The sequence below is a fragment of the Cotesia glomerata genome, linkage group LG4, assembly GCF_020080835.1.
Source record: "Cotesia glomerata isolate CgM1 linkage group LG4, MPM_Cglom_v2.3, whole genome shotgun sequence".
In the NCBI taxonomy this organism is placed as follows: Eukaryota; Metazoa; Arthropoda; class Insecta; order Hymenoptera; family Braconidae; genus Cotesia; species Cotesia glomerata.
Window position 1 is genome coordinate 18,647,256 of NC_058161.1, and position 12,425 is coordinate 18,659,680.

Below are 12,425 nucleotides of genomic sequence, written 5' to 3' on the forward strand. Positions count from 1 at the left end.
ATTAAAAAATTATTAACCGACTGAAAGTTTGTTACCGACGATTTTTTAAATAGCTTAACTGAAAGAGCTCTCAATGCGTAACCGTAAGATCCGGGTTCGATTTCCGGTCCGGGCTGTCCGAATTATTTTTCTGTTTTCTGAGTTAGAGTTAATCAAAATGACTACTAAAGCCCATAAAAATAGTTTCAGTTACTATACTGTATATTAGAGTGGTCCAAAAAAAAAAAGTTTTTTGCCTATCATCTTAAAAGCTTCTCTAAGGTATAAAAAAAATTCCCTTCAAAGCGCAGCTTGATATCTCAATTCTTCATGAAGCTCAATGAATTTTTATTTTCCCATTTAAATAACACGTAAAAAAATTTTATTTACGTTTTTATCCAGCAATAATACGAAAAAAATTTTTTTTGTATTTTTCGTCAATTATTCTTGTAGGAAATTTAATTCTCTACAAAAAAGTACTGAGGTAGTTTCTTCGTAATCTTAACGAGTAAAAAGTTATTGAGTTTTAAATACTTGCACAAAAAAAATTTGAACGAAGATAGTTTCAAAGCAACTTTTCGAAAACTTTTCGGTAACTGCATGTATTTATTTCAAAATTTATCAAACTAGACTGTTTCTAATATAATTAACACCTGTCTTTTGGTGAAGTATTAACTGTGAATGATGAATAATTTCTCTCATTACAATTTGGATATTTTTTCTTATGAGCAGTGATTTATTAAAATTGAACTTGAATTTCATTACGGAATCTGAATCAAGAGCAAGCTAGTACTTCCGGATGTATACCAAATTTAATTTTTTTATTTAAGAAGATTTAGGACAGGTAGAACAGGTGAATATTTAAATTTTGAACATGATGCTGGGACGCTTTTTGACCGAATGAAAAATCACGAAACTTTGCAGGAGTACGTAAATAGAAGTCCTTCGTGAATTGATTCTTTTATTTTTAAATTTAATCATTGAAAAAAAAAATGATAAATAAACAAGTAGAGTTAGTGCGGAAAACTGCCTTATCTCAGGAGTCATCACATATTTAAGTAAATAAGCTTGACTATAAAAAAATTGCTAATAAACATACAACCAATATAATCTTTGAGACTGATTTAATTTTTTGGTTATTTCTTATTTTAGTTTATATGACTTATAAGACATAATTATTAAAATGCAGCTAGGTTGAAGTAAAAAACTAATTGTCAACAAAAAATTTAATTTACTATATATCTTCATGTAGGCCGCAAGAGAGTGCTAAAAGTAAATTATCTAGTTTAATTTTTTTAAGCAGTGGTTAGAGTATTTACAAAGTCTGGTAATCTCCTTCAGTGCATTTAACATGTGGTTCAAATAAACAAACCGATATATTGAATTGTCATTTGTTATCACTGGTCCAGACTGAATGACCGATATCAGACTGTATACTATGTTTTTAAGAAAAAAATATAAATTACTTAATCAAATACTTTGAAACAGAAAATGTGATACAACATGAATTCTAAAATCATATCTGATTAAATTTTCTTTTATTGCGAGTATTTAAAGCTTAATAACTTTTTACTTGTTAGGATTACGAAAAAACTACCTTAGTACTTTTTTATAGAGAATTAAATTTCCTACAAGAATAATTGACGAAAAATACAAAAAAAAATTTTTTTCGTAGTTTTACCGGATGAAAACGTAAATAAAATTTTTTGATGTGTTATTTAAATGGGAAAATAAAAATTCATTGAGCTTCATGAACAATTGAGATATCAAGCTGCGCTTTGGAGAGAATTTTTTTTATACCTTAGAGAAGTTTTTGAAACAGCAGCACTTGAAAAAAAAAATAAAAATGTTTTTTTTGGACCACTCTACTGTATATAGTCGCTACTCTCTAACCTTAGAGGCGCCAATTAACTGCTTTCTTATTGGCCTACTTTAATTAGCTGTCATTTAAATTGCGATACAAATTTTTTTAAATCGTTCAGGAACTTTTGATTGAAAATTTCCATCTCTATACCCTATTATAAAAGCTCTTATAGTAATTTTGGGACACTTAGTGTATTGAAGTTAAACATAATAAATAATTTTAGGTGTAAGAAGTTTAATTAAGTAACGATGATGCTATTTAACTAGATTTTTATAGTTCATAGGAATTGTTACATTCTTTGATTCAATAAAAAAATAAAAAACGAAATTATTATCAATACCCGAGAAAAAATATTTATATATATTTATATATAAATTGGCTATATATGATTATATATGAAAAATGGCCAAATATAATCATATCTAATTATATATAACAATATTTAATTATATATTTATTACATCTAATTAATTTTTGGGTTAATTTTATGGATAGAATATTTAATATGGTCTTACGCAATTCTGTGTAACCAATTAAAATGCAAAAAACAAATATCGAGATATAATTTTATAGCTATAACACCAGCGGTCACCCATGAAACTATTAACCCTGCTTAGTGCTGCTTAACTTTGGTGATCTCCGTGCGTCTTGAAGTGTCTGTCTGCTGTGCTGCTGTCTTAGATGATAATGATTCTATGATCTACATAATGTATCATATGAGTTTATCATAAATGGAATATAAAAATTGATTTTAATATATATTTGGATAGTCATTATTCATAATTTATTTATTTTACCTAATTTCATTATAATATAACACTTATTTAAATAATAAAATAAATAATGATTTTACTATTAGGTAGTAACAGAGCAGAACATAACATCTCATAGGAAATGTAACAAATTTTGTATTTCAGAATTATTTAAACGTAATTATAAACATCATTTTACACTTTTTGTGATTACCAAAAAAAAATTTTTTCTCAACGATAAAATTTTTATGTTTGTTAATTATATATAAGCATATATAATTATATATGGGACTATATACAATCTTGCATGGCTGTATATTGCTCCATATATAGTCATATATAATTATATATAACCTCATCATATACAATTCCATATATAATCATGTATGATTATATATAATTATGTATGATCATATATAATTGTATATAATTATATATGTGATTCCATATATAATCATATATGATTATATACAATTATATATAATTATATAGAAACATTTTTTTTCGGGTAATTTTAATTATTTATCTAAATTATCCAGTATCCAGTCTAAATAATACGATACACTTGTATAAATTCCATAGTTATTCATTCCATAACTAATAATGCCATGCTGAATAACTCGTGTATCATTATAATATCGACCTGTTGATAAAAGCGGACCACCACTGTCGCCAGAAGCTGAATCTCCGCGGCTTATACCGATAGCGCATATCTCTTTGTACCAAATAATAGTACTACTGGGTCCTAAGGCTTCGGTACATTTTTTAATAGGAAGAGGCTGTACGGCAACCCTTAAAAGTTTCTTACTAAGAATATCAAACTCAGTGGCGCCCCAGCCGGTCACTGTTAAAGATTTGTAATCCATCTTCTGATTTTGTTCAATTGGCAAACAAATAGGCTTGGTATTTATTGGCAGAAAGTCTATATTTTTCTGCAGACGTATCAGTCCTACGTCATTCCGCAGCGTTGATAGCTTGAAGTCAGGGTGGAATTTTGTGCTCTGCACAAGAAAATCTTGATATGAATCGTCGGAACACATGATTTCCAGGCCATCTTTATCGACGTCACAGTCACGTTTCGTACTCCAGTCATGCTCTCCGACTCGTACTCCGATTAGAGTTCGACCTACAAAAAAATATTGTTGAGGAGTAATTTGTAATATTGTAATTCTTATTATGATCCTATCTTGTCCACATTCCTGAGATAAAAAATTTATTGTTAAGGAGGTTCAAGCGAATATAATGTGAAAAAAAATTTCCAACTTTGAGCTTTGAAATTAAGTATCTGTATGAATAAATACGCTATTTATCTAATCCCAAAATTTTAAAAAGATTCACCGTTTAGTTACTTAGATATTAAATTTCAAAAATCACATTTTTTATCTCCTTATACACGGGCTCTTATGGCGGACAAACGTTTAGTCGAGACTTTAATTATTTTTTTCAATATTAACCTCCCAACTTTAACGAATAAAAAATTATACACAAGAAACTTGGATTATTGTAAAATATAAAAAAAATTTAATAATGATACATTACTGATATACTTTTTGACATATTTAAAGTTTAATTTAATGTTTTTGACTCGTTTATCGTCAGCTATTTATTCGAATCAAGATTTGGCAACGTCGCGTCAACAGCTGAGAAAAAAGAAAAGGATCGAAATATAGTTACAGAGAGAGAAATATTTAACTGACACACTCATCCACGTCTCTGTAATGGGTATAATCAAACGCGCTGTTGCCAAATCTGTTTATTTAATCCGGCAATTATTAAATACGAAAGTCATTTTATTACTTTATTTTATTAAATAAGTAAAAATCATCAATTATTAAATTGTTCAAATTATTTTAAATTAAAATAAAGAATTTTGACGAACTTTATGAAGACTGAAAGTAAAAAAAAATTTAAACATTATTTTGACTCATAAGTTACGCTCGAACCTCTTTAATAAGATCTAGTACCTAATCCAATTTTGGTTCAGATGACAAAACACTTACCTGACGGTAAATCCTTGATACAATGAGCTGCTGTCAAAATATACCTTTTGTTGATAACTGTCCCACCGCACCCAAATTTCTTCTTTCCCTGGTGAAGATAAATTAGCAGCGCCATCCATGGGTGATCAAATACACCTGCAATTTCACCTCTGTATACTTTAGCTTCATTCACCGGACCACAGAGTTCGTGGTCAAGTAACCTCAAATTAGGATGATTAGACACATCTGGTGGATTTGGAACTAATTCTGACGCTTCTATTGTCAAGTTATCTTTTTTAACGGAATCGGTACAGCATACAAACGGCATTTCTCCTTCTAGTCCACATTGTGATTGACGAAGAAATCTCAAAGTAGCATCCGACAACGGTTTTCTACCTTTGAGAATATTCACTATCGACGGACACTTTACTACCGGAATGCAAACACCGATTTCTTCACGTGGTGTTTCGCAACTATTTTCTGTAACAAGTCATTTAGAATATTAGTTTTTAATTTAAAACTTCAATAACGCTCAATTGATAAAAAAAAATAGCTTACGAGCACTAATAGTTATTATTACATAACTGAATAATATCAATAATTTCATACTGTTTTTCTGATGCGTATCTTCTGGTTCTATTTACGAATGATATATTAAAGTGAAATGGTAGCAAGTTGATATCTATCTGTAATAGCAATAATTTTACGGGAATTTTGGATAGAGTCACGTGGGGTGACTGTGCGCAGTAGGTAAGTGTGCGCAACCCTTTTATTTCCCTGATTAAACAACTGAATTCGACCGAATTAAAAATTTTAATTCTGTTATATTCTGTTAAATTCGGTAAAAAAGAATTCAAAAGAATTAAAAAATTTAATTCTGCTCAATTCTGTTGAATTTTGCAGAACAGAATTCAACTGAATTAAAAATATCAATTCTGTTATATAGTCTAGTCAACAAGTGCATTTTAGGTCAAAATTTTTTCGCCTTCTTCGAAAATTATGATTGAGGTGTCATTCGATTCGGAATGTCATGTAGATAGTTTTTGAGAAAATGCTAAGCCCGCTCGCAAAAATTGCAATAGTGATAAACAATTAAGTGAAAAAAAAGAGGGTTTGGTTTTTCGTTAATATCTCAAAAACTATTTGAGATAATTTAAATTTGAAAAAAGATTCAAAAAGAGAAAGAAATTTCCTAAAAAAAATTTTGACTTTTAGAATTGTCGAACTAATGTTTATAATTTTCCCAGAGGGTTGAAAATACGCTCGAAAACGGGTACTCCGGCTTGCGCAAGCCACGTCCCTTTCGGACTTTTCATGAATAAATATTATTTAAACTTATTAAATATGAAAATTAAAAATTAAAAAAATTCAGGCGCCTGCAGGATAGATTAATGATTAATAATCCGTGGTCAAAAATTTTTATCGCGATTTTTTAATAAGTTATCCATTAATTAATTAACAATTTTTTGTAGCATGAACATTAACATTGCAAGTGCGATAATTGTTAAACTATCAATCTGAGATTTTTTTTCTTTTGTGGAGCTATATTTTAAAGGTCTTAGAATAGATTTCCGTTGGAAAAATTCAAAACTTGTTAATTTTCGTTTTGTTATTAACAATTTACTGAGGAAAAAAATTATAAATCTTAATTAAACATTGAAAAAAAATTTTTTTTTGTAATATTATTATTGATCCGTTTTCTTATGATCAGAAGCTACTTAAAAATGATTTTTAATAATTTTTATCTCCTATTGTTTAAAAAATTGTTATAAACAAATGTGTTGTTCATGAGATAATATAAAATTTTTTTTTGATAACATAATCTTTGATGATTATTATGATTTAAAAAAAAAAACCGTTTTCTAAAAAAATTTTTTTATTGCTCCAAAACGCATTTGTTAAATAACAATTTTTTTTTACCACTTATTATGAAAATTAAGGAACCATTTTTTTTTTTAATCATTATTTATCTTGGTCTTTGATAATAAAAAAAAAAGATTCGATTATTAATTAAATTTTCATTGTTTATTTAATAAACAATTTGTTATAAACAAATTAATTATCTCTTTGTATTTTTTTTCTTTTTCTACTTGAAAAAACAAAAACAACCATGTATTATTTTTTGAAAAAAAAAAATTTATTTATATTTTTTATTGAGCTTCAAATTTTCTGTTATATTTAATTTCACCACTCTGACCTGGTTTTTTATGTTTAATTTTATTATAACTTTTTAACTAATGAAGATACAAAGAAAAAATTGTAGACTTATTTATTCCTTATTAATTAAACAACAAATTAAGCCAAAGTTTGAAGCTCTGACACAATTATTTATTTAATTTATACCATTTGTTGATAAAAAAAATCTTTCAGAGCCAGAAATCCGAGTCAGAAATTCGCGGATTATTTCCGAATTCGAAAGAATTGAACTGAATTGAAAATTTTGAATTTTTTTTAATTTAGTCTAACTCGAAGTCAGAACCAGAGATTCCAGGATTATTGCAGAATTCAACAGAATAGAACTAACTTAAATATTTTGAATTTGTTTTAATTCAGTTTAATTCGGAGTCAGAGCGAGAAATTCGAGGATTATCTCCGAATTTAACAGAATTGAACCGAATTGAAAATTTTGAATTTGTTTTAATTCGGTCTAATTCGGAGTCAAAGCCAGTCATTCAAGGATTATTTCCGAATTTAACAGAATTGAACCGAATTAATAATTTTGAATTTGTTTTAATTCGGATAAATTTTGGCTCACCTGCCGAATTAAACAGAATTAATTTTAAAGTTAGGTACCGAATTAACAGAATTTAACTGAATTCAAAAGAATTAAAAATTTAATTCTGTTCAATTCGATCGAACTCAGTTGTTTAATGAGGGTTATGAACAGGGAGGGGGAAGTTCATAATATGTTTAGGTAAATTAAAGGTTTGTTTCTGCTTTGAGATGTAAGGGTATATATGTGGTAGAGATCGATAAGAGATGATAAGGATACATACAGTTAGATGTAACTTCCTGAGAGTAAGGACTTACATAGACGTCCGTTTTTCCCGTTTCTTCTTAAGTCAGTCAGTCGAGAAATAATCTAAAAGTTAACTTCGGGTCACTTAAATTTAATGGTTTTAGTGCCCTTCAAATTTTGTAAAGGAAATAATGAGTTTATTAGGGACAAAAGTAAATCTTGTAATGTAATTTTAATGATACTATAGCCGAGTCTACGGTGAAAGTTAAAATTCACCGTGAAAATCATTAAGTTTTTGAATTTTGGGCGTTTCCAATTTTTACTATTTGGAGAAAACAGTGTCCATTATTATCATGATAATAATAATTATCAAAATTAAAATAAATATTAAATTACAAAGGAGTGGGTGTAAGATATGACCCCCACAGTGCAAAATTAGGATATGCAAGAAAAATCAATATGGTGTTATTTGTTTAGTTAAGAAACTATTCCTTGAATCGTTTATCGAGGGTGACCGTCCTTTTTTTTTTCATGCAATAATTTCTTACAAATTTCTTGTACAATATTTCTCATTGTCAATATTTATTCGGTATTATTTTCTTATAGGGGAGAGGGGGGGGGGCAAAATGGGGTACTTAAGAAACCGTTATGATTTTAAGGACTTAAATATGCTGATTTTTTTCGTTTTCAGTCGTAATTGGAGGAAAATAATCAAATTTCAAGTTGACGTAAAAAAAATTTTTTTTTTTTGCGGGAAAAAGGGGTACCCCCTGAAAAAGTGAAAAAAAATTTCATTATCCGAAAATGAAATGTCGTTAAAAAAATAACATTTTCTTATCGATAAGTCTACGAAAGAACCCAGAGAGATAAACAAATCACCCAAAAAAGAAATATTGTTATAGTTGACGCAATATACTCCTAACAAAAATTGAGGTAGCAAAAAAAATTTTTTAATTTTGTAGTAATTTTTGACGGGTTTTGCTTGAGTAAAAATAATATCAAGATAAAAAAAAGAGTTCCCTTGAGAAGATTCTAATTTTTGGATCTCCCGGTGAAAAATTTTTTAGACATAGATCTCACGCAATTCCAAGCAATAGCACGAAAAAAAACATTCGTAATTTTTTTGCACTCTCTTTCTTGGTTTAGGGATTCAGGAAAATTTTTTCAAGTTGAATGATCTTGTAGGCCTAAAGATCTTACTTTTTAAATTAAATATCTCACAAGTCCACCAAATGATTTTGAAGAAATTGGCGGCCTCTGACACAGTTTTCTGAGCATTGATAGTTAAATTATGACATCAAAAATTATCCTAGAATAAATTTCGAAGTTGGTTGAAAAAGACAATCTTTTAGAATGGTTAGTTTACACAGAAAAAAAGGTTCACTTCAGTCTTCCTTCAGGCACCTGAAAATTTTCTTGAGCCAAGAATTTTGTTCTCCAATCAAGAAATTTTTCTTTCTGTGTAAGATTTTTCTTCGACACATTAGAGGTTTACACTCACATAGAGACACGCCGATAGATATCCTCGTAGGAATATTAAGAACTAGTTCCTAGGACCTTAAAAATGTGAAGATCAGATTAGAACTTGATTTTCGAAAACTGGCATGGAACCAATGACTCTCCCCGATTTTTTTTTTTTTTTAATCATTCATTTGTAAAGCGAGAACTTAAAAATTTAGAAAAAGTAATCGTAGATGTGAAAAAAAATTTATTACGATGCACAATGACGATAAAAATTACTGTAAGAAACGTTAGAAAAAAAAATTTTTTTTTGTTTTTTTGATTAAAAAATTTTTTTTTCTTTTAAATTGTAGGAAATGACGTTAAAATATATTTTAAGAAGCTGATAGAGCTTTTTGGAAAAAAAAAATTTTCTTACGCAATTTTGGGGGTACCCCATCTTGCCCCCCCTCCCCTATTTGATCTTCCTATTTAACATATTAATCAATAAAAATATTAATGGAAATTTACTTCTATCTTTGTATTTAATTTTTTGGAGCAAGAGAGAAATTTTCTCAAAACAAGAAAATTAACTTCTATCAAGAACTAAATTTTTTGGAGCTTCGAGGCTGAATTTTCTCAAAACAACAAGATTTTCTTGACTTAAATAAATTTTCTTGGATCAAGATACGTATTTCTGAAAGCAAGAGAATTAATTCTGTTGGAATAAGTGATTCCAATGCCATATATCCTGTTAGGTGAATGTGGAACGCTTCACATAATAATTACCGTAACTCCTATTCTTTCCCGCTTCACAGTATTATTTATATTTGTAAGAATTTCGAGCTCAAAAATACAATCTGTGTGTTATTTTGAGCTCTTTGAGCGCAAAAAGATGCCTTTTCTGTGCTTTTCCTCTCTTTGAACTCAAAAGTCTGATAGAAGTTCCATATAACACTATTTTATGAATTTTCAAATCACAATAACTTTTGAATGAATGGACCGATTTTTACGCGGTTGGCGGCATTTTACGCAGTTTTTTAAGCCTCATGAAGAATTTCTAAGTTTCAATTGGTCAAACTAGAAATTTCGGAGTAACTCCGAAAAAAAACTTTTTTTGGTTTTCTTTCGTTCACGATATCTCTCGAACGAATCAACCGATTTTGACCGGATTGGCGGCGATTGACGTGGTTTTTTAAGGTTGAGAGCTTATTAGTTTTTGGAATCGATCGGTAGAGCCGTTTAAAAGTTATTCCAAAAAAACCACTTTTGAAAAAATTTTTTTTCCTATTTTTTTTAAGATTTCTCCAAATTTCTCAAAATCTATCGGTCCGAATCGATTCAAATTTTCAGGAAATCTAAGTTTAGCAAAGCCCTTTCGAATGGTACCAACCGCGATGAAATCGGATCAACCGTTCAAAAAAAAAAAAAAAACACACACACACACACACATACATACATACAGACATAGTGACACCCTCGCGGGAATAGTCAGGAAAGCTTCCTAGGACCTCAAAACGTCGAGATCTGATGAAAACTCAATTTTCGAAAAACGGGATAAAACCAATAACTTCCCGATTTTTGAAAATTTTCAATTTTCTTAGCGGGAAGTTCAAAATAAAACGGATTTTTGTTGTTGTTGTGCATATAAAAAATATAGAAAAAGTTTGGAAAATCAAAATTTACAAGATTCATAATGATAATTTAATTATTAAGTAATAAATAAAATGATGTCTTCAATGATATAAGCTCATCCCGATGTTACACTCATCAAAAGCTTTTATTTGAGTACCCACATCAATTTTTCATATATTTATATATATTATATATATCGCGTGCTTAATGCCAAAAGGGCGGATAATAGTTATACGCCTTTTTGGCATTACAAAACCAAAAGGGCGTATAATTTTTTTTTGGTGCCAATCGTTTTGTAAATATGTTCTAAGCCTAAAAATGAAAAAAAAATTTCTAAAGCCAAAAGGGCGTATGTCTGAAGTTATACGTCCTTTTGGCTTTAGAACACTGAAAATTTAATGATCTAAAGCCAAAAGGGCATATAATTTTTAACTTCCCGTTAATAAAATTAAAAATTTTCTAAAAGCGGGAAGTTATTGGTTTTACCCCGTTTTTTGAAAATAGAGTTTTCATCAGATCTATATTCAGCTATACTTAGCTCAAAAAATTTTTTAACGATTAGTTAATAATTTTTTACTTATAATAAGATGTTTTTCATTCTATATATACATATTATGGATTTTAACGACAATTTTATGCAACGAATAAGAAGGAAACTTATAAAAAATATAAAATTTTAGTACGCGAAAAAATTTTTAATTCATATGCTTCTTTAATCATTGGAGTGTCCAAAATGATGAAAATTTAAATTTACTACTATCGAAAATGTTGACTTTTTCAAAATTTTTTTTTCACAAACTTTCTCCAGACAATTTTGAAGACTGTTGTTCGAAATTATGAAAAATCCTGATTTTTTTTATACGCCCTTTTGGCTTTAGACCGATAATTTCCTAAAGCCAAAAGGGCGTTATATCTTAAGCTACGCCCTTTTGGCGTTAGTATGTCAAAAATTTTTTTTCTGCAGAACTTTACGTTTCGAACGATTATTAAAAGAATGACAAAAATAAATTTTTTTATACGCCCTTTTGGCATGGAACTCTATCTAACTGCTGTAATACGCCCTTTTGGCATTAGACACGGGATATGTATATATGAAAAATATATAAAAATGAATGTGAGTACTCAAATGAAAGCTCTTGATAAGTGTAACATCGAAATAAGCTTATATCTTTAAAAATGTCAATAATTAATAACTGACATTGCTATCTTGTCTACCATTGACATTTTCAAAGATATAAGCTCACCCCGACATTACACTCATCGAGAACTTTCATTTGAGTACCCGCATCAATTTTTCATATACTTTATCTATATAAATAAAAATAAAATGCCGCATGTATGTCCACGCATTACTTGAGAACGGCTGGACCGATTGAGCTAAATTTTGTTTTGTTGTCTTCAGAATTGTTAGGAGAAGGTTTGTATGTAAAAAAATTTTTAAAAAATCCTCTCCCAAAGGGGATTACGGGGGCGTAAACAATGAATAATTCCCGTTCTTAAACTATAGCTTCCCCCACGAAAAAAATTTATAATTAGAATATAAAAAAAATATATTTCATTTTATACACAAAATATATGTGAAATATATTTGAATTATATTCAAAATATACTTGCATATATTTCAAGTATATTTCAAATATAAGCAAATTGTAATCGGTTTACTGAACTTTTGGCTGTTTTTGGTATATGAGAAATATATTTCAAATAAAAGTAAAATATATTATTAAGGAAGTACGAGCACCAAGACAACTTTTGATAAAAGGCTTGATTTTTTTTTAATATGAAGTTTAAATATGTCTTAACAAATTCTGAAAATT

At 28.7% G+C, this 12,425-nt stretch overlaps 1 protein-coding gene and 1 long non-coding RNA gene across 2 annotated transcripts; both read right to left on the bottom strand.

Annotated features, from left to right (window-relative positions):
* Positions 1–3,108: 3,108 nt before the first annotated feature.
* LOC123263766 (serine protease easter-like) lies at positions 3,109–5,059 on the bottom strand. The gene is made up of 2 exons (XM_044726740.1): positions 4,596–5,059; positions 3,109–3,721 (listed from the first exon to the last, which is right to left on the bottom strand). Exons 1-2 carry the CDS (start codon positions 4,900–4,902, stop codon positions 3,114–3,116), a joined length of 915 nt encoding a protein of 304 aa, XP_044582675.1. The 5' UTR covers positions 4,903–5,059; the 3' UTR covers positions 3,109–3,113.
* A 1,381-nt stretch (positions 5,060–6,440) lies between these two features.
* On the bottom strand, positions 6,441–12,109 carry LOC123263769. Its single transcript, XR_006509221.1, has 3 exons — positions 11,912–12,109; positions 10,741–10,750; positions 6,441–6,456 (listed from the first exon to the last, which is right to left on the bottom strand). It is a non-coding gene; the product is annotated as an uncharacterized LOC123263769 (long non-coding RNA).
* Positions 12,110–12,425: the final 316 nt, after the last annotated feature.

Excerpts from the sequence above, each read along its gene's own strand:
- LOC123263766 (XM_044726740.1), bottom strand. The coding sequence starts at position 4,902 with ATGCCGTTTGTATGCTGTACCGATTCCGTTAAAAAAGATAACTTGACA. Across the intron at positions 3,722-4,595 it reads TATCAAGGATTTACCGTCAG|GTCGAACTCTAATCGGAGTA; the intron begins GTAAGTGTTTTG and ends ATTTTTTTGTAG.